Consider the following 21,865-nt stretch of genomic DNA (forward strand, 5'->3'; position numbering starts at 1 on the left):
TGCCCATTATCACCTTTATTATTCAACATTGTACTAGAAACGCCAGCAGTAGCAATTGGAGAAGAAAAAGAGATTGAAGGTATTAAAATTGGCAATGAGGAGACCAAGCTGTCACTCTTTGCGGATGATATGATGATTTACTTAAAGAATCCTAGGGAATCAACCAAAAAAGCTAATCGAAATAATTAACAACTTCAGCAAAGTTGCAGGATACAAAATAAACCCACATAAGTCATCAGCATTTCTATATATCTCCAACCCAGTTCAGCAGCAAGAATTAGAAAGAGAAATTCCATTTAAAGTCACCCGAGACAAAATAAAATACTCAGGAATCTATCTGCCGAGACAAACACAGGAACTATATGAACACAACTACAAAATACTCTCCACACAATTAAAACTAGATCTAAACAATTGGAAAAACATTGATTGCTCATAGATAGGATGAACTAACATAATAAAAATGACCATCTGACCCAAACTTATCTATTTAGTGCCATACCCATTGAACTTCCAAAAAACTTTTTTACTGAATTAGAAAATACCATAACAAAATTCATTTAGAAGAACAAAAGATCAAGGATATCCAGGGAAATAATGAAAAAAAATATAAAGGAAGGGGGTCTTGCAGTCCCAGATCTCAGACTATATTATAAAGCAGCGGTCATCAAAACAATTTGGTACTGGCTAAGAGACAGAAAGGAGGATCAGTGGAATAGTCTTGGGGAAAGTGACCTCAAGCAAGACAGTCTATGACAAACCCAAAGATCCCAGCTTTTGGGACAAAAATCCACTATTTGATAAAAACTACTGGGGAAATTGGAAGACAGTGTGGGAGATATTAGGTTTGGATCAACATCTCACACCCCACACCAAAATAAACTTAGACTGGGTGAACGACTTGAATGTAAAGAAGGAAACCATAAATAAATTAGGTGAACACAGAATAATATACATGTCAGACCTTTAGGAAGGGAAAGATTTTAAAACCAAGCAAGACTTAGAAAGAGTCACAAAATATAAAATAATTTTGACTACATTAAATTAAAAAGTTTCTGTGCAAACAAAACCAATGCAACCAAAATTAGAAGAGAAGCAACAAATTGGGGAAAAAAATCTTCATAAAAAAAACCCTGACAAAGGTCTAATTACTCAAATTTATAAAGAGCTAAACCAGTTGTACAAAAAATCAAGCCATTCCCCAATTGATAAATGGGCAAGGCACATGAATAGGTAATTTTCAGATAAAGAAATCAAAACTATTAATAAGCACATGAAAAAGTGCTCTAAATCTCTCATAATCAGAGAGATGCAAATCAAAACAACTCTGAGGTATCACCTCACACCTAACAGATTGATTAACATGACAGCAAAAGAAAGTAATGAATGTTGGAGGGGATGTGGCAAAGTGCCCAAAGAGCTATAAAAGAATGTCTGCCCTTTGATCCAGCAATAGTACTGCTGGGTTTGTACCCCAAAGAGATAATAAGGAAAAAGACTTGCACAAAAATATTCATAGCTGCACTCTTTGTGGTGGTAAAAAATTGGAAAATGAGGGGATGCCCTTCAATTGGGGAATGGCTGAACAAATTGTGGTATATGTTGGTGATGGAATACTATTGTGCTCAAAGGCATGATAAAGTGGAGGAATTCCACGGGGAGTGGAACAACCTCCAGGAATTGATGCATAGCGAAAGGAGTAGAACCAGGAGAACATTGTACACAGAAACTGATACATTGTGGTACAATCGAAAGCAATAGACTTCTCCATTAGTGTCAATGCAATGTCCCTGAAAAATCTGCCAGGGTCTATGAGAAAAAACACTATCCACACACAGAGGAAAAACCGTGGGAGTAAAAACACCAAGGAAAGGCAACTGCTTGACTACAGGGGCCGAGGTGATATGATTGGGGAAGTAGACTCTAAATGAACATCCTAGTGCAAATACAAACAACATGGAAATCCGTTTGGATGAAGGACACAAGTGGAATCCCGCATTGGCTATGGGAGGGGTGGCAGGAGGGGAAGGAGGAAAAGAAAATTATTTGTATCCAAGAAATAATGTTTGAAATTAACCAAGTAAAATAATGTTTAAAAGTCCATAGTATATAAAATAGATATCTATCCTTGCATTAGCAGACGTTCTAGATAAAAAAAAAATTTCTATTTGGTTATTATCATATACTAGCTTATTTTTAATACTACAAAATATCCCATTTTCTTCTTGTAAGTGACCTCACACTTTGACACCTAGGGATTTTTTTTTGAATGGCCTTGTGATAAAGCAAAAACTGAAGCTGTAATTGATCAGAGGCAGTATATGAACTGGGGAGTCACACATCCTGGATAGTCATATGATGTTAAATGAGGTCATATGACTCCCATGTAGGGTTCTCTTTCCTCATCTAAAAAATAATGATAACACTTGCTCTAACTGGTCTAAATAAAGATTAATTTTTCATATAGTAGAAAGGTAGCTACTATAGATCAATCACTTGAACTAGAGTTTTTCCTTTTCAAAAGGCATAATTCCACAAAATGACCCTGTTTTTAGATTCAATTTTTTATTTTAATTTTTATTACAAATACTTCAAAACAAGACTAGAAATGAAAGTCCCTGAAAAAAAAAAGACATTCATGATAAAAAAAAGTTAAATGTTAACATTATTTCTAAGAAACCAACATTTAACATAAAAGCCTAGAAATATAAGCATTGTTTTCTATAAGCTGATTGGTTGTTTCTCTCCTTTCGAAGGCCTTATTATTCATAGGCACAATAATGATAACTGGAAAACATAGGCATATTTGTGTATGATACTGTAAATCTTTTTAAAGTTATCGTCCTGAAACCTCGAGTCTTGGGAGCCTAGCTTATAGACAATATTTTAAGGAAGCACAAGAAGTCACTATCAGAACCAGAGTGAGTCAGTTGGAAAGGGACCTTAGAAGCCTTTAGACTTACTCATAACTAAATGTGAATTCCTGCTACAAGTTGTCCATGCAATCCTGGTTTTAGATCCAGTCTACCTATCTATAAACAACCTATTCCACTTTTTGGACAGTTCTTTTTGCTTTGTGGAACCCAAGACTTCCATGCTTTGAAGTTTGAAAACCAATTTTAAAAATGGTACTGGTTCCTTTGTTAGTACAACTTTCAGTTATAATTTAATACTTTAGTCTTTTTGTCAACTTTTTTTTTGTCTCACACCAAATACTAGTTTGGTGTTAAGAGGGCTCCTAGGTGCTGTGAAACTGTTCTGTTTTTGAATAACATATAAAACAGCCCTGTCAGTATTTTGTGACTGCTTGAGGATTTTCTCTCTCCAGCCCTAGAGAAACTATTTTGCCTATCCACATTCCATTAGAAGTTTCAATCAGTTAAGATAGTTTCCATTTCCCACTTGAAAACTGTTGAAAAAACATAATTTGCATTTCAAAAATTGATAGCAAGACCATTAACCAGGAGTATCATTTGCAAAGCTTTTGATATGAAAAAAAAAGATGAGCTTTTTTCTTTTTTTAAAGTAAAAATATACCGAGTCATAGATAGGGAATATAGAAATACAATCTTGTATTCATGTGATATTTCCATTTGGTCTATGTTTAAATTGAATATTCAACAAAAGAATAAAGAGAAAGGAATGGAATAGAGAAACTGACAAAAGTCAGTCAAGAAAATACATCTCAAAATATAATTGAACTCAAAGGCCAGTACATTTCAAGTTATACTTCTTAAATAGGACTATTGCAAAGGAGTTATATTCTTACCTCACCTAAAAATCATCTAAAAGGGAACTGAGGTTTAGAGAAGTTGACTTGGAAGTCTCCTTCCCAAATCTGTCTTTCAATCTGAGACCATGTTTTTCAGGCTCCCACAGACAACCTCTCCAACTCCCATATGATCTTAGCTTCCCAGTTACTAAGTAATTTAGTAAATGCTTTCTCTCAATAGGTCATATAGTTCTGGATTTTCTGGCCCAGAAAAGGAAGTAGATTCTAAAACTAAGAATACTTTTGTTTGGATCCTTAACATTTATACCCGAGGACATCCTTGGCATGTGCTGTCTGAGAAACTAGTTTCCAAGTACCCAGATGGCCGAGACGGCTAGCTTTTTAGACTAAGGAAATAAATCTTGCAGGTTTTCTAACTAGAACTTCTGGAAGCACAGTTTCCTAACTCTCAAACAGCTCAGGGTGTCCTTTGCTTTACCGTATACATTTTGGTCCTTAACCTTAAGTCCTCCCACTGTAGTCAGGATGCAAAGGTTCACCGAGTTTCCAACTTCCCCTCCCTTGCCCATGCTTTCTGTGTTGCTGGATCTTAAATGATCCCCTGGCTGACTGCTAGAGGATTTTGTTTGATGCTGATGAGGCAGTTGTAAAATGCTTTGCAAGCTTTGAAGCCCTAGAGATGCACATAAGATAGCTATTAGCACTAGGCTGCCAAGCTAATGATCATCCCTCAGTTCTGGCCCGGTCCCGCAGCCACCCTGGCTCTACCTGTGTTAGTCCATCTCCCGGGGTCGCCCCGCCCTTAGCTCAGGGGGGCCGCGGGAAACGGCGAATTGGTCTCCTGAAGGGTCCCGGGCACCCCCCTTCCCGCCCCCGGAAAGAAGCCGCATGGGAGGCGGTAGCGGTGTGGTCCAGGCCGCCACACAAAGGGGAACCCTTCCCTTGGCGGGAGCTCGGAGGCCAGGTGTCGCCCGTCATTCCCGGGCGAAGAGGAGGACGGGAGTTGGGGGAAACGCAGACAGGGAAGACTGACGGGCGTGGGCATCCTCGGCATGGGGGAGACCTGAGAAGGTGACAGAGGAGGGAGAAAAGTCTGACTCATGTAGTGGCGAGGGACTCCTGGGAAGCTATGCTCGTGATGCGCCCGCTGCGCCGCGCGGCACAGTGGAGAAAAGTCCCATTCTACCAGGGCCCGCTTTAGGCACATGGCCCCGCGGCCCGCCCCTCCCCTCCCCCCGGCACTGCAGAGGGCGCCCCTCCCCCCTCCCCCGGCTTCGGGGCACGTGCACGCGCTCACACGCCCCAAGCGCAAAGGGAGCGAGGACACACCTCACCCGCTCGCGCCCGCGCCCGTCTCTCTCTTTTCATGCCCCACCCCACCCCATACTGGCAACATCACGCTGTCCACCCCGGATTCGCTCCCCGATCTAGAAGTCCCCGCCCCCACCGCGCCGGCGCCTGGGCACCCGACTCCAGACTTCGGTAGTTTCCGTCCAGGGCACCCGAGCTCAGCGACGGCGGCGGGTCCCCGAACGCCGCCTCTCCATCTCCGCCCAGCCCCGCCCCTTCTCCCCGCCAGGCGAGGCTTTATGTCTGCGGTGCCAGAGCGCCTGCGCAGACGCCATCTTCCCTGGCCCCCTCCCCCGGCCGCCGCTGCCTCCTCCTCCTCCTCTTCTTACCGCCGGACGCTCCTCCTTCTTCTGCGCCCGGGCTCGGGAGCCCGTCCCTCTTCTGCCAATGCCGTGAGAGACAGTCGGGGAGACGGCGTAGCCGGGGCAGCCGGAGGAGAGTACTCTTAACAACCCCCCCCAGCCGCCCCCTCCCCAACCCCCCTCCCCGGCGCACCCGACACCTTTTCCCCTGTCCGCGATCCCTCCTCCCCTTCCCCCAGCCGCCCCCTCCTCCTGCTCCATTGAGAGGCGCCTGTCCGTCCGTCGGGAGCCCCGGCCCCGGCGAAGCCGCCGCGGAGAAGAACCTCACGCCCCCTGGCTGCTGCCCCGGCGCCGGGAGGACCTGCCTGCCTGCCTCTTCTTCTTCCTCCCCGAGGGCCGAGGACTGTGTGCCGCCGGGTTGCGCCCGCAGCCCTCCGCCATCCCGGAGGGAGGAAGATGTTGGGGTTCCGCGGCTGCCAGTGATGGAGCGGTCCCTGGGCTCTCACAGCCGCTGCTGCCCCCGCCCCCGCCCGCCCGGCCACCGCTGTTCCTGCCACCGTCGCCGCCGCCGCCCCCCGACTGGGTGCGAGGATCGTACGTATTTCCCCCTCCACTCCCCCTCCCCCCTTACCGGCCTCCCCCCGGGCTGCAGCAGCAGCTGCAGCCGCCGCCCCCCTCGATCTCTCCTTCCTTCCCGGCCCCGGCCGGCCGGTCGGCTCCAGGTCTGGTGCCTTCGAAGCCTCGGGGTCTTCGCTTGAGCAGCGGCGGCTGCGGTGCCTCCCGCAGCAGCCTCGATCCGAGGGGTGGGGGAGGGGGGAGGGGGAGGCGAAGACGCCGGGCTTTTAGCTGCACCGGCTTGGCCCCCGGGCGTGCCTTTCCTGGGGCAGCTCTTTAGGGTTGGGGCGGGGGGGGGCGGTGAGGAAGGAGTTGGGGAGGGGGAGGGGGAGGTCCGTGCTGGGGCGGGGGGGGGGGGGACGCAGTGGAGAGTGTTGCTGCTGCAGCAGCAGCAGGAGGGGGCGGCGGCGGTGGTGGTGGTGGTGGTGGCGGTGGTAGTGGTGGTTTCCAAGTTGGCCGGATAACGTGGGCATTTCTCTCTCTCCCCCCTCCCCTCTTCTTCAGTCTGCCTGCCTCCTTCCTCTATCTCCCCCCCCCACCCCCTCCTCCCCTAGTGAAGCGGACTGTATAAAAGGGGGTGGAGAGGACCAGAAGGAAAAGTGAATGGCCGAGGACTGATAGTGTCACCCCTTCCCCCATTTTTGCCTTGTTCACTCTCATTCATCCCCCTTGCTGAGCCCGAAGGCCCCGGCGGCGGCCGCAGCGAAGGAGGAGGAGCGGGGACCGTGCCTCAGGCTCTTGCGCCGTGAACACAAAGATCCCTGTGCGGGGCGCAGACACAATGCACCAGCCGCCCGAGGCCACGGCTGCCGCCGCCGCCGCCGCCGCAGACCTTGGGGCTCGGAAGATGGCGCACCCAGCCGCGGTCCCTCGAAGGGGCAGCAGCAGCAGCAGCGGCGGCGGCGGCGGCGGCAGCGGCGGCTCAGCCCCCTTGAGCGCCGCGGGCCCCGGCGTGGGCAGCCACGCCGCCCCGACCGAGGACTACGCGCGGGAGGCATCGCTTCCCGGGGCGGCGGCCGGGGGGCCGGCGCCGCCGCCGCCCCCGCAGAGCCTCCACCTCCTCTCGCAGGCCCCTTCGCTCCCCGCACCGCCCGGCGGGGCACAGATGAAGAAGAAGAGCGGCTTCCAGATCACGAGCGTGACACCGGCTCAGATCTCTGCCAGCATCAGCTCCAACAACAGCATAGCAGAGGACACCGAGAGCTACGATGACCTGGACGAGTCCCACACGGAGGACCTGTCCTCCTCCGAGATCCTGGATGTGTCACTCTCCAGGGCCACCGACTTGGGGGAACCTGAACGGAGCTCCTCCGAGGAGACTCTGAACAACTTCCAGGAAGCCGAGACGCCCGGGGCGGTCTCTCCCAACCAGCCCCACCTTCCGCAGCATCATTTACCTCACCACCCCCCCCAGAACGTCGTGATCAATGGCAGCGCCCATCCACACCATCTCCATCACCACCACCACCACCATGGCCACCACCTGCACCACGGCCACCACCACCCGTCCCATGCCGGTGTGGTCAGCGCTGCAGCCTCCGGAGGGCCCCCCCCAAGCCCCGTAGCCAGGAAACTCTCCACAGCTGGGAGCTCCGACAGCGTGCTTCCAGCTGCACCACCTTCTGCTGCATCTGCAGCCGGCACACCTGCATCTCTAATGACTAATGTCCGCAATCCGAGTACCCCTGGCAGTCTAGGCATAAATCCTATTGCTGGCACTGGTACAATAAACAATGTGAACGTTTCTGCTGGGGGCAGTGTTAATCCTAATGTGACAAACAGCATGCCTGGCAATGCGAATGTCCCCTCCAGTACCATCCCCAGTACCTCTGGGGGGAGCGCCTTGCCTGTGGCCGGCAGCAGTGTTAATGTGAATATCCTCAGTGGCATGGGCAACGGGACCACCGCCTCTGTGAGCAGCGCCCCTGCTCAGGCCACCGCAATGGCTGTGGGTTCAGCTGGTTCAGCTCAGCAGCAGCCCCCTGCAGCTGGCACGTCCAGGTTTAGAGTTGTGAAATTAGATTCTAGTTCTGAACCCTTTAAAAAGGGGAGATGGACTTGCACAGAATTCTATGAAAAAGAAAATACCGCAACAGCCACTGAAGGAGGAGCAGTAAACAAAGTGGTGGAGACAGTAAGACAGAACCCGGTGGAAGGGGCTTCTGAGAGGGAGAGCACTAGTGGCAGTTCCGTTAGCAGTACCGTGAGCACATTAAGCCACTACACGGAGAGTGTGGGCAGCGGAGAGATGGGGGCTCCTACTGTGGTCCCGCAGCAAGGCCTCCCTGTCCCGGCAGCCCCCCAGCCAGGGGATTTTAGTAGTAGTGCTGGTGCCCAGGCTGGGTCAGCAGGGGGCTTGCCCCAGAGTATTTCTCAGTCACAGATTGCCCCGGTACAGTTGCATTCTCAAGAGCTGAATTATACCCCGCAGAAGCAAGGAGGTCAGCCTCCTCTACAGGCCAGTATAAGTGCTGCCACTGGCCTTCAGTCACCCCCAGTTAACCTCATGGCTGTCCCCCCACCCTTAGGCCAGCAGCCTCCTGTTTCCAGCTTGGCCCAGCCCCACTTGTCCTATTCTCAATCAGCCCCTCTGGTGCAGACCCCTCTGCCTGTTGTAGCACCACCACAGTTACAGTACGGACAGCAGCAACAGACTGTTGCCACCCAGGTGGCCCCAGGCCATGTTCAGTCAGTAAGTCAGAATCCTGTCCCTGCCTCTATACCAGAGTATGTTCAGCATCAACAAGTTCTGCAAACGCCAGTGCCCTCTCTTCCCCCAAACTCTGCAGGAGTGGGAGCTGCTCCAGCCATGCCAGTTGGGCAGCCCCAGAGCATTCAGCCTTCCGTGCAGTCCACAGCAGTTCAGGCCCAACCTGCAGGGGCGCCAAGCCAGCCTCTTGGACATGGCCAACCAGCGATGCCTCCCATAGCTGCCAGTGGTCAAGTTCTGAATGTTGGTCAGCCAGTGAACATACAACCGGCCACAACCCAGGTGACAGCCTCTCTTGTTCAGCAGAGCGCCACTCCGCCTTCCCAGGTGGTTCCGCCTTCCCAGCCTGGGATCATTCAGGGAATTCAGGCCAGTACTTCCAGCCTTCCTCAACAGCTGGTCATTGCACCTCAGAGTAACTTGGTAACTGTGCAGCCCCAGGTTCAAGGAGCAGAATCTATAGCTCAAGGAATAACGAGTCAGCAGTTGCCTCCAGTTAGCCCATTACCTACTGCCAGCAGTGTCCCTGCTGCAAATCAAGTTGGATCAGCTGTTCCCCCTGGAATATCAGCTGCTCCTACAAACTTGGGTCCACCTCAGAACATAGCACAAACTTCAGCTATACAGAATGGGAATTTGGTTCAGAGTGTCAGTCAGCCTCCCTTGGTAGCAACTAACATAAATTTGCCTGTGACACAGCAGATCCCTCTAAGTTCTACTCAGTTCCCCACACAGTCACTAACTCAGTCCATTGGAAGTCAAAGTGAAGAAGCCAGGCAATCCGTGGAACACTCGCTAGTTGGCGGACCTCAGACTCTCAGTGGGGAGAGCAGTGGGGGCCTGGCCTCAGGCTCTGATGGCAGTGGAGGCGCCCTGGCAGCTTCGGGTTCGGCTTCCCTTTTCCCGTTGAAGGTGCTGCCATTGACCACACCCCTCGTTGATGGCGAGGATGAGAGGTAAGACCATACCCTGTGTCTGCAGAGATGAATAGCAGATTGGCAGCTGATCTTTTAGCTAGCTTTTTAGTTTACGTAGTTGCAGCATTTTCAGTAGCTGTAAACTTATATTTTTAAAGTTATTTTCAGATTAATAGTATTTTTTCTAGAATGAGTAATACTGATGGTTTCAGAATACCCATAAAGTCTTAAGTTTAATATTTGTGAACATTAATTACTCTTAGCACAGTTGTTTGGGATTATTCACCACTAGAGATTAGTAAAGTTGGACGTGACTGGTTTGTCTTATTAAAACAATTTATTAGCCCTAACTAATGAATAGAGCTTAATTCTTGAAAAATTCAGTCCTTTAATCTCCATTTTAGTAAATACCTTTTTTCAAGTCATTGAAGCCCATTGGTTATTTCCTTGTGTAATGGGGGCAAAATTTTTTCCTTGGGCTAGAAAAACTAGATCATCCCCTCTCCCCACCTTTTCTAAAGCATTTGATTTTATAGCCTGTGGAAGATAGTGTTAACCAATTGCTACCACATTGAGATTATTGGGAAAGGTTATGTAATCCGAGTTAAGTTTACTAATGCTCTAGTACTTCTGTGAACCTAAATAACAATTAAACATTTTGATTTTCAACTGACAACAAACTTTTTGTAGTTAATGGAATGAAAACATTTTTCACACTGTCATGCTATTTCTGCATATTTTATCAAGATATTAACATTTTAAATAAATTGTTGTTTAGTATCAGATGTACTTTAACAATTTTTGTAATATTGCTTCATGTTAATTTCCATTAAGATTCTTCTTTTTTTTCCTTGCCCAGGAGTAGGCCATGATGGCAGCCATTTTAGAATAAGGTATTGGGTTTGATAGAAACTCTAGAGGTATGGAGATGTGATGACAAAGAATTCCTTCCTCATACTTCTTTTCCTCCACATGCTCCCTTCACCACACACACAAAATAATAGAGAACCTAAAGTAATATTCTTAAACAAATATCCTCTCAAATAGATTAGTAATGGTACACATACATTGTTGATATGGGATCAAATTTGAGACTAGCTGAAGTGAAAAAGCTGAAACTTCCCTGACAGTTTTGCTGTAGGTGAAAATATGAATTGATTTTCAGGGAATTCCCATTTGTGGATAGCAGGGATTTGTGAATTTGTGAATAAGATCCTGGGAAAGGGGCTATAGCACTGACCCTTTGAAGAAGCTTACCACTTGAGTTCCATCCATGTTAGTTAAATTTTTAAGACATTTGTGACTTCAACTTGGCTTTAAGCCCATTGAGATATATTATATGACTCTTTTATACTCATAGCTTTTAATTTGGGCAAATTGAGAAGATGATAAAATCAGCAGTCTAGTGAAAAGTAAGGCCAGGTGAGGTTCTCGTGCTACATTTAAGGTGGTGTTCCAAATATAGATGAGAGATACATAGATAGTTGGTAAATATCTTTGTGCTAATTTTTTTAATGTCAAAAATGTTATTAGTTTCCATTTCTAATTAGGAATAACTTTTAACATTTTGGGAATGGAAGTTGTATAATTGGATTTTCTCTTTTTGCCTAATAAAACTGCAACCTTAAAGGTCGTATTTGTGGAGGCAATTCCATTATAATTATTGTTAGTCCTTTAAGTTTACCCATAATTTTTACCATAATCTAGGACTCTCGTTTAGTTTTCAACCCCAAAAAAGTTATTAGCCTTAAGTGTATTCCAAATCCTTAGAGGTAGTAACAATTTACTTATATGAAGTCAATCTTCAAACTTCTTTAGCTATATTTTGTGATAGTCCAAAAGTAATGAAATCAAGATTAGTGAATTGAACTTGCAAATGAAAATCATACACTTTTACTCTACATATGAATTTATCCTGATTGTTAATGACCTTTTATGGTCTCAAGTATTTTAGATTGAGTTTTGCCCTCTTTTTTCCCTTCCTCTGTAGTGGAGGAAATCTTTGAAGTTTTCTGGACCAGACAAATGATAGACATGACCATTTTTATTTGTTATCAAAACATTCTGCCTATTGAGACTATATAAATGCAGTGTTAGGACCACAAAAAAAAAATCAGTGTGGAGGTCACTTTTTTCTGATTGTAGCAAAGGAGTAGAAATGCAGGCACAGTATGATTTTAAGACATTTAATCTGGAAAAGTCTGGTTGCCATAGAAAGGAGATACTGGGGAAGTGGGGGGAGGCAAATGTTTCTTTTGGTAGAAGAAGAGATTCTGTTCCTGGGTTATTTCATTTGACTGGGATTTTTTCAGATCAGGCCCCTTTTTTTAATGTATTGCTATCTCTTTGAACACGCCCTTTGAACTTTGAATTGTCACTGCTAAAATTCCCAATTCCTGGGGGCAGCTGGCTGGCTCAGTGGATTGAGAGTCAGGCCCAGAGATGGGAGGTCCTGGGTTCAATTGTGGCCTCAGATACTTCCTAGCTGTGGACTCTGGGCAAGCCACTTAACCCCCATTGTCTAGTCCTTACTGCTCTTCTGCCTTAGAACCAATATCCAGTATTGATTCTAGGGTGGAAGGTAAGGGTTAAAAAAAAAAATTCCCAATTCCTCTCCCTTTGTTCCACTCCCTTTTCACACTTCCCAAACAAAAAGCTAAAATGTTTTACTTCCAAATATCTCCTTGTCCAGAAGGGAGGAGGACTAGATGTGGACAAGGTTGACATCATATCTAGTATACAGTAAATTGCTACAACTTGTTTCTGTCATTTCTCTATAGTTGGGATGTATGTTGACTAGACTTGCCCAAAAGGGAACTGGAACAACCAGAAGAATGATCTTTTGGCTTTTAAAAACAATTTCTTTGCATGTTTCTTCTCATCTTTGTTTCTGTTATATTTTGATCAGTGGTAGGAAGCTAGTGCTGATTTGCTTGGTCTCACATGGGAGTATGTTAAATTGATAAAAATATAAGGTGAAAAAACCTCATAATATATAAATAAGTTTGTAGTGGTAAGAGAGCCCTCAGATGGAGGAATGTGGAGTTAGACAGGGAAATGTTGAATTGGTCACTGGAAGGGTCTTTAGAGGCAGATGACTTGAGGATTATCACTGGAAATTATGTGCAGTGCTATACAATCTTGTATATGTGTGCACGTGGTAGCACTTGTGTATATGCACATGGGTTTGAGGGAGTTCAAAAATCGTTTTTTTGAAGTCATGGAGAGGCCCTGAAAAGATCATCTTCTGCCCCTAAGTCATTCTTAATGCAGTGGAAAAGGTTAAACTGTATTAGTTTAGAATGTTTAGTAAATCCTAAATATAATGTGGACTTTTGTAGTTTTATAAATGGTAGTTGACAACATTGCATTTTTCTTTTTGCTAACATTTTAAATGGGAATAACTGTTGAGTATTTTCTACAGTGGTATGCCTTAAATAGGTCTTGAATTTTGATGGTATTCTATATGATCAACCAGTTATCTGCAGCTAGTGGTTTTTTTTTTTTATTTTTTCAGCCAGCTATAGATGCAGGTGGAAGACCACTCACTAGATTGTGTTAGGAAGTTCTTGGCATTAAGAAGAGGGAATCGGGTGCAAGTATGGTCCCTACTCTCCAGAGTTTGTGAGAAGTAGCTGGCACCAGCATAGAATAGTTGAATGCGTGTTACTACTTTTTGTTAAATTTTTATGTGCTGTGTGCATGGTCAATTCTTTTTTAATTTAAGAAATTTTAATACTACCACCACATTTTAAACAAATGCTTCAAGACATTCATGATTGATTTAAATCATATAGTGTCTTAAGCAGTACAAAAATGGACTTGATTTGTTGGAACATGTACTGTTTGTTTTCCATTCTCCATTGTATTATAGTTGTGTTTTTTCTCATTTCCCCAGATTGTAAACTTTCAGAAGCCAGGGATTGTTTTAAATTTGTCTTCATGTTCTGTCTGATGCCTCTTGTGTAGTAGGTGCTCAATAAATGAATGTTAAATGAATGAAAGAATTGAGGAATCGATGTACTACTTCCTCCCTTTCCTGATTACCAGCTACTTTATTTAATTGTCTAACAGCAAGCTATTTTTGACTTCCTTATGGTGATCAGCATGTGAGTGTGAGTGCCTAATAAATGTTTTTTCATTCATTCATTTTTGTTGCTAGTTTTGGCATGTGAGAAGGGACTATTTGATCTTAGGCAAATAATTTAATCTCTTCATCTTTAAAATGGGAATGATATTAGCACTACTTCTCATGGTCTTCTCATAGAAAGAATTTTGATGTAAATGTGAATTATTTTATATAGGGTACTACGGTCAAGCATTACTATCATAGTAATACAGTGTTCATGTATATTAGTACATGATTGTGTAATTTTGTGTTGCATGTGTAAGAAACATAAATATACTCAAAGAAATTGCATGTCAAAATGAAATAAACCATATCCAGTGTTTTCCTTTAATAAAATGGAGTGGTAACATCCTCTTATATTTCTAGAGTCAGTCATACTAAAGGTCATGTTGCTGTACCTGAAAGCTGAAGCTCTACTTTCCCTTTTGTTCTCTACCACCACCCTGCACCAAGACTTAATCTTTTTGTAATCAGAAGTGACTCCTTTTTCCTGCTGCTCTGTCATCCTTGCCTTCTCACAGTTTTACTTTCCATATTCTAGTTAATTATGGAGTAATGAAGTCTGGTTGCTAGTAGCTTTTGTTTAAATGTTTTGCATGGCATTCGAATTAGCCATTTCCTGATTTTTTTTTGTCTTAAAATCTTCCTTAAACAGTGAATTTTGGGAAGAAAGTTATAGATATTCTAAGGCATTTTTTTGCTTAGAGTGATTAACTGGCAAGTTAGAAATAGAACTTAAAATATGAAACTTTAAATATATTCTGCCTATCCATGTTCTTTGTAATGCATATCAGCATGTTCATAGAATGTGTTTTGTAATTATCTTTATTTTCAGTAATAATTTGTTAAATTTTTCTTTTAAAATTTTTATTCAGGGAGTGTGTGACATTGAAGGGACTGTAAAGTATGTGCCGGGTGATGATTCTGATGATAACTATAACTTTTAAGATTAGTATCAGAATTTTAGCATCCAAATGAGCATTCCTTTCTGTGCTTATTTCAGAGATGCTGATATTGTTTAACATTTTTTTGGAGCTTACTTTTTGGAATTGTTTTTTCAGTTTGTGGCACATTCTTTTCAATACCCTCCATAGTGGCCAGTTTTTGATCACTGAGAATGTATTCAATTTTTAGAAAAATGTTAAAAAGCCATTCAGAGTAAAGAAGGTGGGATGAGGAAGGAATGGAGAGAGTGCATTACTTAGAGACAACAACACCTAGTTTCAGATTTTCTGGCACTCATTGGTAGGTCACTTAACCTCTCTGAGCCTTCATTACCTTCTAGGTTGCACCTCATTGCATCTAGGGTCCTTTTTTAGCTCTAAATTTGTGATCCAGTAATCAAGCTAGGATTTTTTAAAAAAGGCATAAATGAAGTGATCACAGAATCTCAGACCTGGAAGGGAGACAGTAGAGAGATGGCCAGTCTAACTAGTAACTAGGTAAGAATTCCCAATACCACATCTCACATGAATGGCAATCTAACCTCTATTCAAAGGCCTTCAACGAAGCCTTCAGCCAGTTTTTTTTTTCCCTGTTTCATGTGTTACATAGATTTTTAAAAATTTAATTCATTAGGGGGCAGCTGGGTAGCTCAGTAGATTGAGAACCAGCCCTAGAGATGGGACGTCCTAGGTTCAAATCTGGCCTCAGATACTTCCCAGCTGTGTGACCCTGGGCAAGTCACTTGACCCCCATTGCCTAGCCCTTACCACTCTTCTGCCTTGGAGTCAATACACATTATTGACTCCAAGACAGAAGGTAAGGGTTTAAAAAAAATTTTAATTCATTCAATACAAATTTCAGTTTACAAAAACCAAAAAGGATTATATATGAAATCATGAACTCTTATTACAAAGTTTTTGAAATAGTTAATGTGGCAGTTGCAACATTGCCTTGTTTGTGTGTATCCCCTTCTGAAACTTTTTTCTTATGTGTATTTAAAAAAAATCATTTTTGATGCTCTTTTTGTTACCTTGTTCCCTACCTAGAAACTCTCCTCTGTTCCCCTATGGAAATCTTCCCTTTTAACTGATAGATAGAATATGAAGTGAAAGTAAATTGGCTATGAAAATAAATTCCTCATTCTGTAACTGTAGTACATCACTTTCTGCCAAAAGGGGACAGTAGGTATACTTCATCATCAGTCTTTTGAAGTCATGATTGATCACTGCTTTGGTTAAGAGTTCTGGAGTCTTTCAATTTTTTTCCCCTTAAATTATTGTGGTCATTGTGTAAATTGTTCTCTCGGTTATATGCATTTTCTTGTGTTGTTCCTCAGTAGGTAGCATTCTTGGAATAAGGACAGGAATTCCCAAAGTGATGATTTTGCAAGAAACCTACACTATTAGAATTGTAATGGAACTCAGGTTTCATTTTTTTACAGCCCCTTCATTTTATTCACGAGGAAATAGAAGTAGAGAAGTTAAATTACTCATTTGAGGTTATTTTATAATTGTGATGGTCTGGAAAAGAATAAAGTTGGAAAAATAAAAATATTTGGCATTTAACACCAAATTTTGATTTGGAAAGATGAATTGCCAGTAAGATACATTTTAGACTAGTCTTCTGTACTTTTGGAATGTTTTTGCTAATTTGCAGCATGGTTCAGTAGACAGAATGCTGGTTTGTGATTCAAAGAACCCTAGTTCAAAACAGAAAGTAAGGGGAAGCATTGAAATATGGGGAACTGTTGGGTTCTATTTCATTTTCTCTTAATTCTTGTTCATGATTTTGTGACTCAGAATTGGCTTAAGATTCCTTATGTATAGAATGAAGAGGTTGGGTTTGATGGACTCAAAGGGCCTCTGCAATTTTTAAACACTATGGCCATTTGATGCACTGTTAGTAACTGTGGATCTGATTGTGATGCCCTGTAGTGGTGCTTGATTCAGCTATAACAGAGGTCAACCTTAAACCATGATGAGAAAAGGATATAGATTAACAATCAATATTTAAACAACTGATTAGAATATTGGGCTGAATCTGAGAGAGAATTTTAATGTAAAGTCTTAAGCTTGGGTTAAAAAATTCAACTTGATTAATCAAGATGGGGGAAGACATAATTCCCTGTTACTATGAAAAAAAAATAGTTTTGGTGGCTGCAAGTTCAGAACCAGTTGACAGTGTTAGGCTATAGCCCAAAGAAAGCTCACTAAGTTTTGTACTGTTTTAAGAGGAAAATCATCTAGGTTGGCAATTCTCAAACATTATGGTCTCGAGATCCCTTTACATTATTCAATTTACATAGTTATGTGGATTATGTCTAACAATATTTACTATATTAGAAATTAACATCTGATAAAATTAATTTTAAAATAGCAATAATAAACCCATTACATGTTAAATAAAATTTTAAAATGAAAAGCAACTTTTCCAAAACAATTTGCTAAGAAGAGTGGCATTATTTTATATATTTTTGCAAAAATCTTTAATGACTGATCTAATGGAAGACTAATAGATTCTCATATCTTCTGCATTCAACCTGTTACAATGATGTTGTTTTGGTTGAGGTTTGTGAAAAAATCTGGCCTTATACAGATCTACAGTTGGAAAAGGAGGAGTATTTTAAATAACATCTTACCATTATTATGAAAGTATTTTGACCTTGCAGACCTCTTGAAAGAGTTTCAGTCTTCCAGCATACTTTGAGAACTGCTGATCTAGATATAGGGTTGTTGATAGCTCTGCTGGACATTCATTTCTGTGTCCTATATTTTAGAAAGGAAATTAATAAACTGGAGGGTGTCAAGATGAGGGCAGTCTGAATACTTAAGGGTCTTGATTACATTAGAGGCTTGGTTGAAAGACGACCTAGTTTAACTGAAGAAGAGAAGTCTGCTGGCCCTTGGGGAGAGTGGATAGAGGAGAGAAGCATATGTTAGCTGTCTTCAAGTATTTGAAGGACTGACAATGAAGGAGGAAAAATTAGACTTGTTCTCCTTGCCTCCTTAGTGCAAAGTTAGCTTTCAAAGTAACAACAATTTAAGCCTGATGTAAGGAAACATCATCTAACAATTAGAGCCAAATTGAAATGGGCTTCTATGGAAGATAGTAAGTTTTCTCTCACTGAAGGTTTTCAAGCAAAATCTGGATGTCTACTTTTGCATATGTTGAAGAAAGGATTCTTGTTTAGTATGACTTAGACTGAGCGGCATCAGTAGTTGTTTTGGTTAGATTCTGTGAGCTGCTTATGATTGGTCTCAGCCTTAAGTCCACCATCTAATCTATTAGTTTTTTGTCCTTGTTTCTTGCCATATACTAATTTGATGGTTATTTATCTCAAGTCATTGTCAAAACAAATTGTCAAAACAGTATGACCAAGGGTAAACCCTCTATTGCTCAACTGGAGACCTTCTCCTTGAGTTGACATTGTTTCAATAATTGTCTTAGAGCCTTGTTGTTTAACTAGTTCTAAACCCACCTAACTATATATCACCTTTTTGTCAAATTCCTTGGTGAATCCAAGGCATTCTCCTGTTATAGTCTAGTAAGTCTCTTGAAAAAGGAAATGAGATTAGACTGGAATGATTTGTTCTTAATGAATCCATGCAGGCTCAAAATGTACCTGATAGTTGCTGAGATTTCCTTCTAACTCTGAAACGAATATCTTGCTTTTTAAAAACGTTTTAGATTTCTCTCTCTCCCTCTCACACACACACACTTTTTTTTTGTACTAGACCCAAGATTGGTCAATCTAATCTTATTTATTTGCCCTGGAATATGACCTATTTACTTGTTCAGAGACAATATTATATCTTGAGGATTGTTGTCTTTGCCCTGGTTATTTTTATCTGCATGGAGAGGAACTCCAGGGGCTTATTGATCCCCTTGTCTTCATGATATTTTGTTTTCAGTTTACTTAAATAGAAGCTTATTAATTGCTTAATGTGTCTCTGTGCTAGGTACTGGTGATAAAGATAAAAATAAAAGTTCTTTCCTGCAAAGAGTTTACATTTTGTTGACAGATACATCATATACACAGATAAGCAATATAAAGTAATGTGAAGTAGATGAGCACTCATAGTATAAAGAGTAGGAGAGATCAGAAAGGCTTTCAACAAAACATGGCATTTGAACTGAAGTTGGAGGGAAGTTATGACTTTTATTCAATAGAGGTAATGAAGGAATCCATTCCAGAGGGAGTCACTAGTTATGCAAAGCTTATTGAGGTGTTGAGTTTGGGAAATAGGTATTCTACTTTCAACCTAGAAGTTAGATAGTGTTTGCTTCTATCGCCTACATTAGATGATCTTGAGGCCTGTGAATGTTAAAGAAATTCTTTATAGCAACATTTCAAAATAATTTCCTTTGTAATCTTCTGTATTTTATATATTTAAGGACGTTGTTCTGAAAAGGAGTCTATGACTCTAGAGAAATTAAGAACCCTTGTCCTAGAGAATGGTGAGGCAGCTGAAGATCATGCTCTATTTATAGAGAAAATTCTATGGAGTATTAGTAGAAGTATTTTTATATATGATATTTAAAAGACTCATTTTATAGATTAAGAAACTGAGGACCAGAGGGAGGTTCTGATTTGCCCATGGCCAAGCTGTTGTGACAGAACTGAGACTAGAACTCCAGGTCCTGGATCAAAGTCCATTATTCTTTCAACTTTTTATCCTTCGTTAACTCTCTGGGTTTAATAGGTAGGTAGCATTCAATAAATAAGCAATGTAGAAAGAAGTTCTGATGTAATAGTTGACTTTTAGGAAAGCAACATGGTATAAAAGAGCTGGGCTTGAATCTCTGTAGTCCTGGTGAAATCACTTCATCTCTCAGCACTGCTTTAATAAATAAGGTGCTTGTTGGCTGAATTACTAGAGGCTATTTCCTCATCCCAGAATTTCCTTTGCCAATTAAATCACCAAGCTAGGTCTCTACTTAATCTTCTATAGTATTTAGGATTTTACAAAGAACTTTATAAACATTATCTAATTAGATCTGTATAACAGTCCTGTGTAGGAGATATAGGTCAGATTTCCCCATTCTATAGTTGGGGAATCTGAGGCACAATAAGGCTGTCAGTGTAGTACAGGTTTCAACCCAGTGATAGCATATCTAGGGCTTTTTCCATTATGCCTAATCAAAGAACTTGACCCATACAAATTTCAAGTAAAATCATTATGTTTAAATGATTCCATGACCTTTTAATGTCGATTAGTCAATGCTATATTGGCTTATAACTTAACACTGAAGAAAGATCAAATTCTCTGGTTAAGATAGCTAGCACAATGTCACTGCATACTTTTCTGCCCCTGTTTTAAGCAGTAACATCTGTGTAAAAGGGGAAGGAGGAAGATATGGATATATAAAATACATTTGACAACACTGATTCTTGTAACTTTTTAGTACTAAATCTGTTTATAAAAGGTGAGTTTCATCTATATAAGGAATTTGAAAAGAAATCACAATGCTATATATATTATTAGTTATATATATATGTAAAAATTATTAACATGAATTAACATAAAACTAATTTTCTGAAATGGTTTGTTCTTATGTTTTTCTTTATAACAAGAACATTGTAACATCCAAATTCAGAAGACGTTGAAGATTCATAATTGTTCATTTAAATAAAGGTATTTTGGTTAAGTAGGAGCTTGCTCCAGAGAAGGGATTTTATACTTTTTAATTGGCCTTTTCCCCTGTCTTCTTGCCAGGAGCTCTAATAGGGAGCAAGGAATATCAATAATCTGACAATTGTGCATTTAAATCCTCATCCTATGTAGCAGTTTATTTTAAGATCAAATGTTTTAGTTATAAGTGCACTAGCTTTTGTTAACAAGAATGATTTGAAGGCCGTTCGAATGCGGACCTTTAAAATGAGTGGGACTCTGTTTTGTGTTAAAAGTAATTTTTGTAAAATTTGGAGTGTATGCAAGACAATTAAAACTTGTAGTTATGAACTGTAGTTATGAACAAACTGAATTTGTACTGTCATAGCAACCAACACTTATTTTGTTTACCATGTAGTGGGAAAAGAAGATTATTTTAAAGTAACATTGATTCCAAATGCAACTATTAGTGTTTATATATTTAACATCTCTAAAGATACTCTCTTGTGGTAACATTATGTACCTAAAATATGTTTTATCTTTAGACTTTTACTTTTGTGTATGCAGAATTGTGTAAACTTGTTTTTGTTTCTTTTAAACAATAAAGCATCTTTTTTGTATTGCACAAACAGCTTGAGAAAGTTGACTAGATGGTTCATGATCTGGAATCAGAGCAACTGGGTTCAAATCTCATCTTTACTATAACTGCCTGTTTGAAGTTGGATTGTTTATTTCTAAAATGAGAGAATAGGATTTATTGGCCTTTGAGAAGTCTTCTCGCTGTAGAACTATGAATCTATGAGAATTTAAAGGGAGACTTTTTTTGTGCTTGTGAACTTACAGCTGCCATGCCAATTTTTAAGAGAAAGCTAAAAATAAGAGATCTTGAACATTTAAATGAGGCTTCTCTTCCAATATTAGATTGGGGGTGGGGGTGGGGGTGGGGGAATAGCTTGCCATTTAAGTATACATGTAAATAGTGTTACCAATGAATGACTATTCTATCTTTATTATTCTTATAATAGTATAATAGATTTAGAGCTAGAAGAGATATTAGAAATTATTGAATTCAACCTCCTAACTTTGCAGCTGAGGAAACTTAAGGCCCAGAGAATTAATGACTTGGCTAGAGGCATACATACATATGACAAGTTTTCAAAGTCTTCCAGACCAGATTTTTCTGACCAGCAGCATTCTGCTCACTACATCTCAGTGCTTAAGACTTAAGTATTCATGAGGTACAAAAGCATTATTTGAGTTAAAAAATACACAATAATTTTTTATCTTTGGTAGTAGATGTTATGAATATTGAATATTTAAGCCAAATAGCTGTTTAAAATATCAAGACATTTAGCAGCAAGTAGGAATTTGCTTACATTTTTCAAGTTTTCATTTGGATATGTTGGTATCATGTAGACATGTTTAGTGATTAGAGGCCAAGTCAAGAAACTAGGTAAGGAGGATCTTATATACAGAGATATTCCTGAAAATTACATAAAGCTAAAATTTGCATACTGAATTATTTCCCCATTGATTTCCATTATGATTTCAG

General features: G+C 41.5%; 2 protein-coding genes across 9 annotated transcripts in view; both read left to right on the forward strand.

Moving 5' to 3' along the window:
• The first annotated feature begins 4,938 nt into the window (after positions 1-4,938).
• On the forward strand, positions 4,939-7,186 carry LOC103092524 (uncharacterized). Its single transcript, XM_007501636.3, has 3 exons — positions 4,939-5,166; positions 5,220-5,979; positions 6,505-7,186. Exons 1-3 carry the CDS (start codon positions 4,939-4,941, stop codon positions 6,552-6,554), a joined length of 1,038 nt encoding a protein of 345 aa, XP_007501698.2. The 3' UTR covers positions 6,555-7,186.
• TSC22D1 (TSC22 domain family member 1) overlaps positions 6,577-21,865 on the forward strand; it is a 149,992-nt gene continuing 134,703 nt past the window's right edge. For 7 of the 8 annotated variants that reach the window (XR_008914232.1, XR_008914230.1, XR_008914231.1 and 4 more), the window contains exon 1: positions 6,577-9,666. Coding sequence is in view for 5 of the 8 variants with exons in the window: in XM_056808443.1 (XP_056664421.1) it covers positions 6,782-9,666 (2,885 nt within the window). In the remaining 3 variants the exon portion in view is untranslated. The remainder of the gene's footprint in view (positions 9,667-21,865) is intronic. The other variant, XM_001363522.4, reaches the window with a different exon arrangement.

Source organism: Monodelphis domestica, chromosome 8 (genome assembly GCF_027887165.1).
Source record: "Monodelphis domestica isolate mMonDom1 chromosome 8, mMonDom1.pri, whole genome shotgun sequence".
NCBI classification, from domain to species: Eukaryota; Metazoa; Chordata; class Mammalia; order Didelphimorphia; family Didelphidae; genus Monodelphis; species Monodelphis domestica.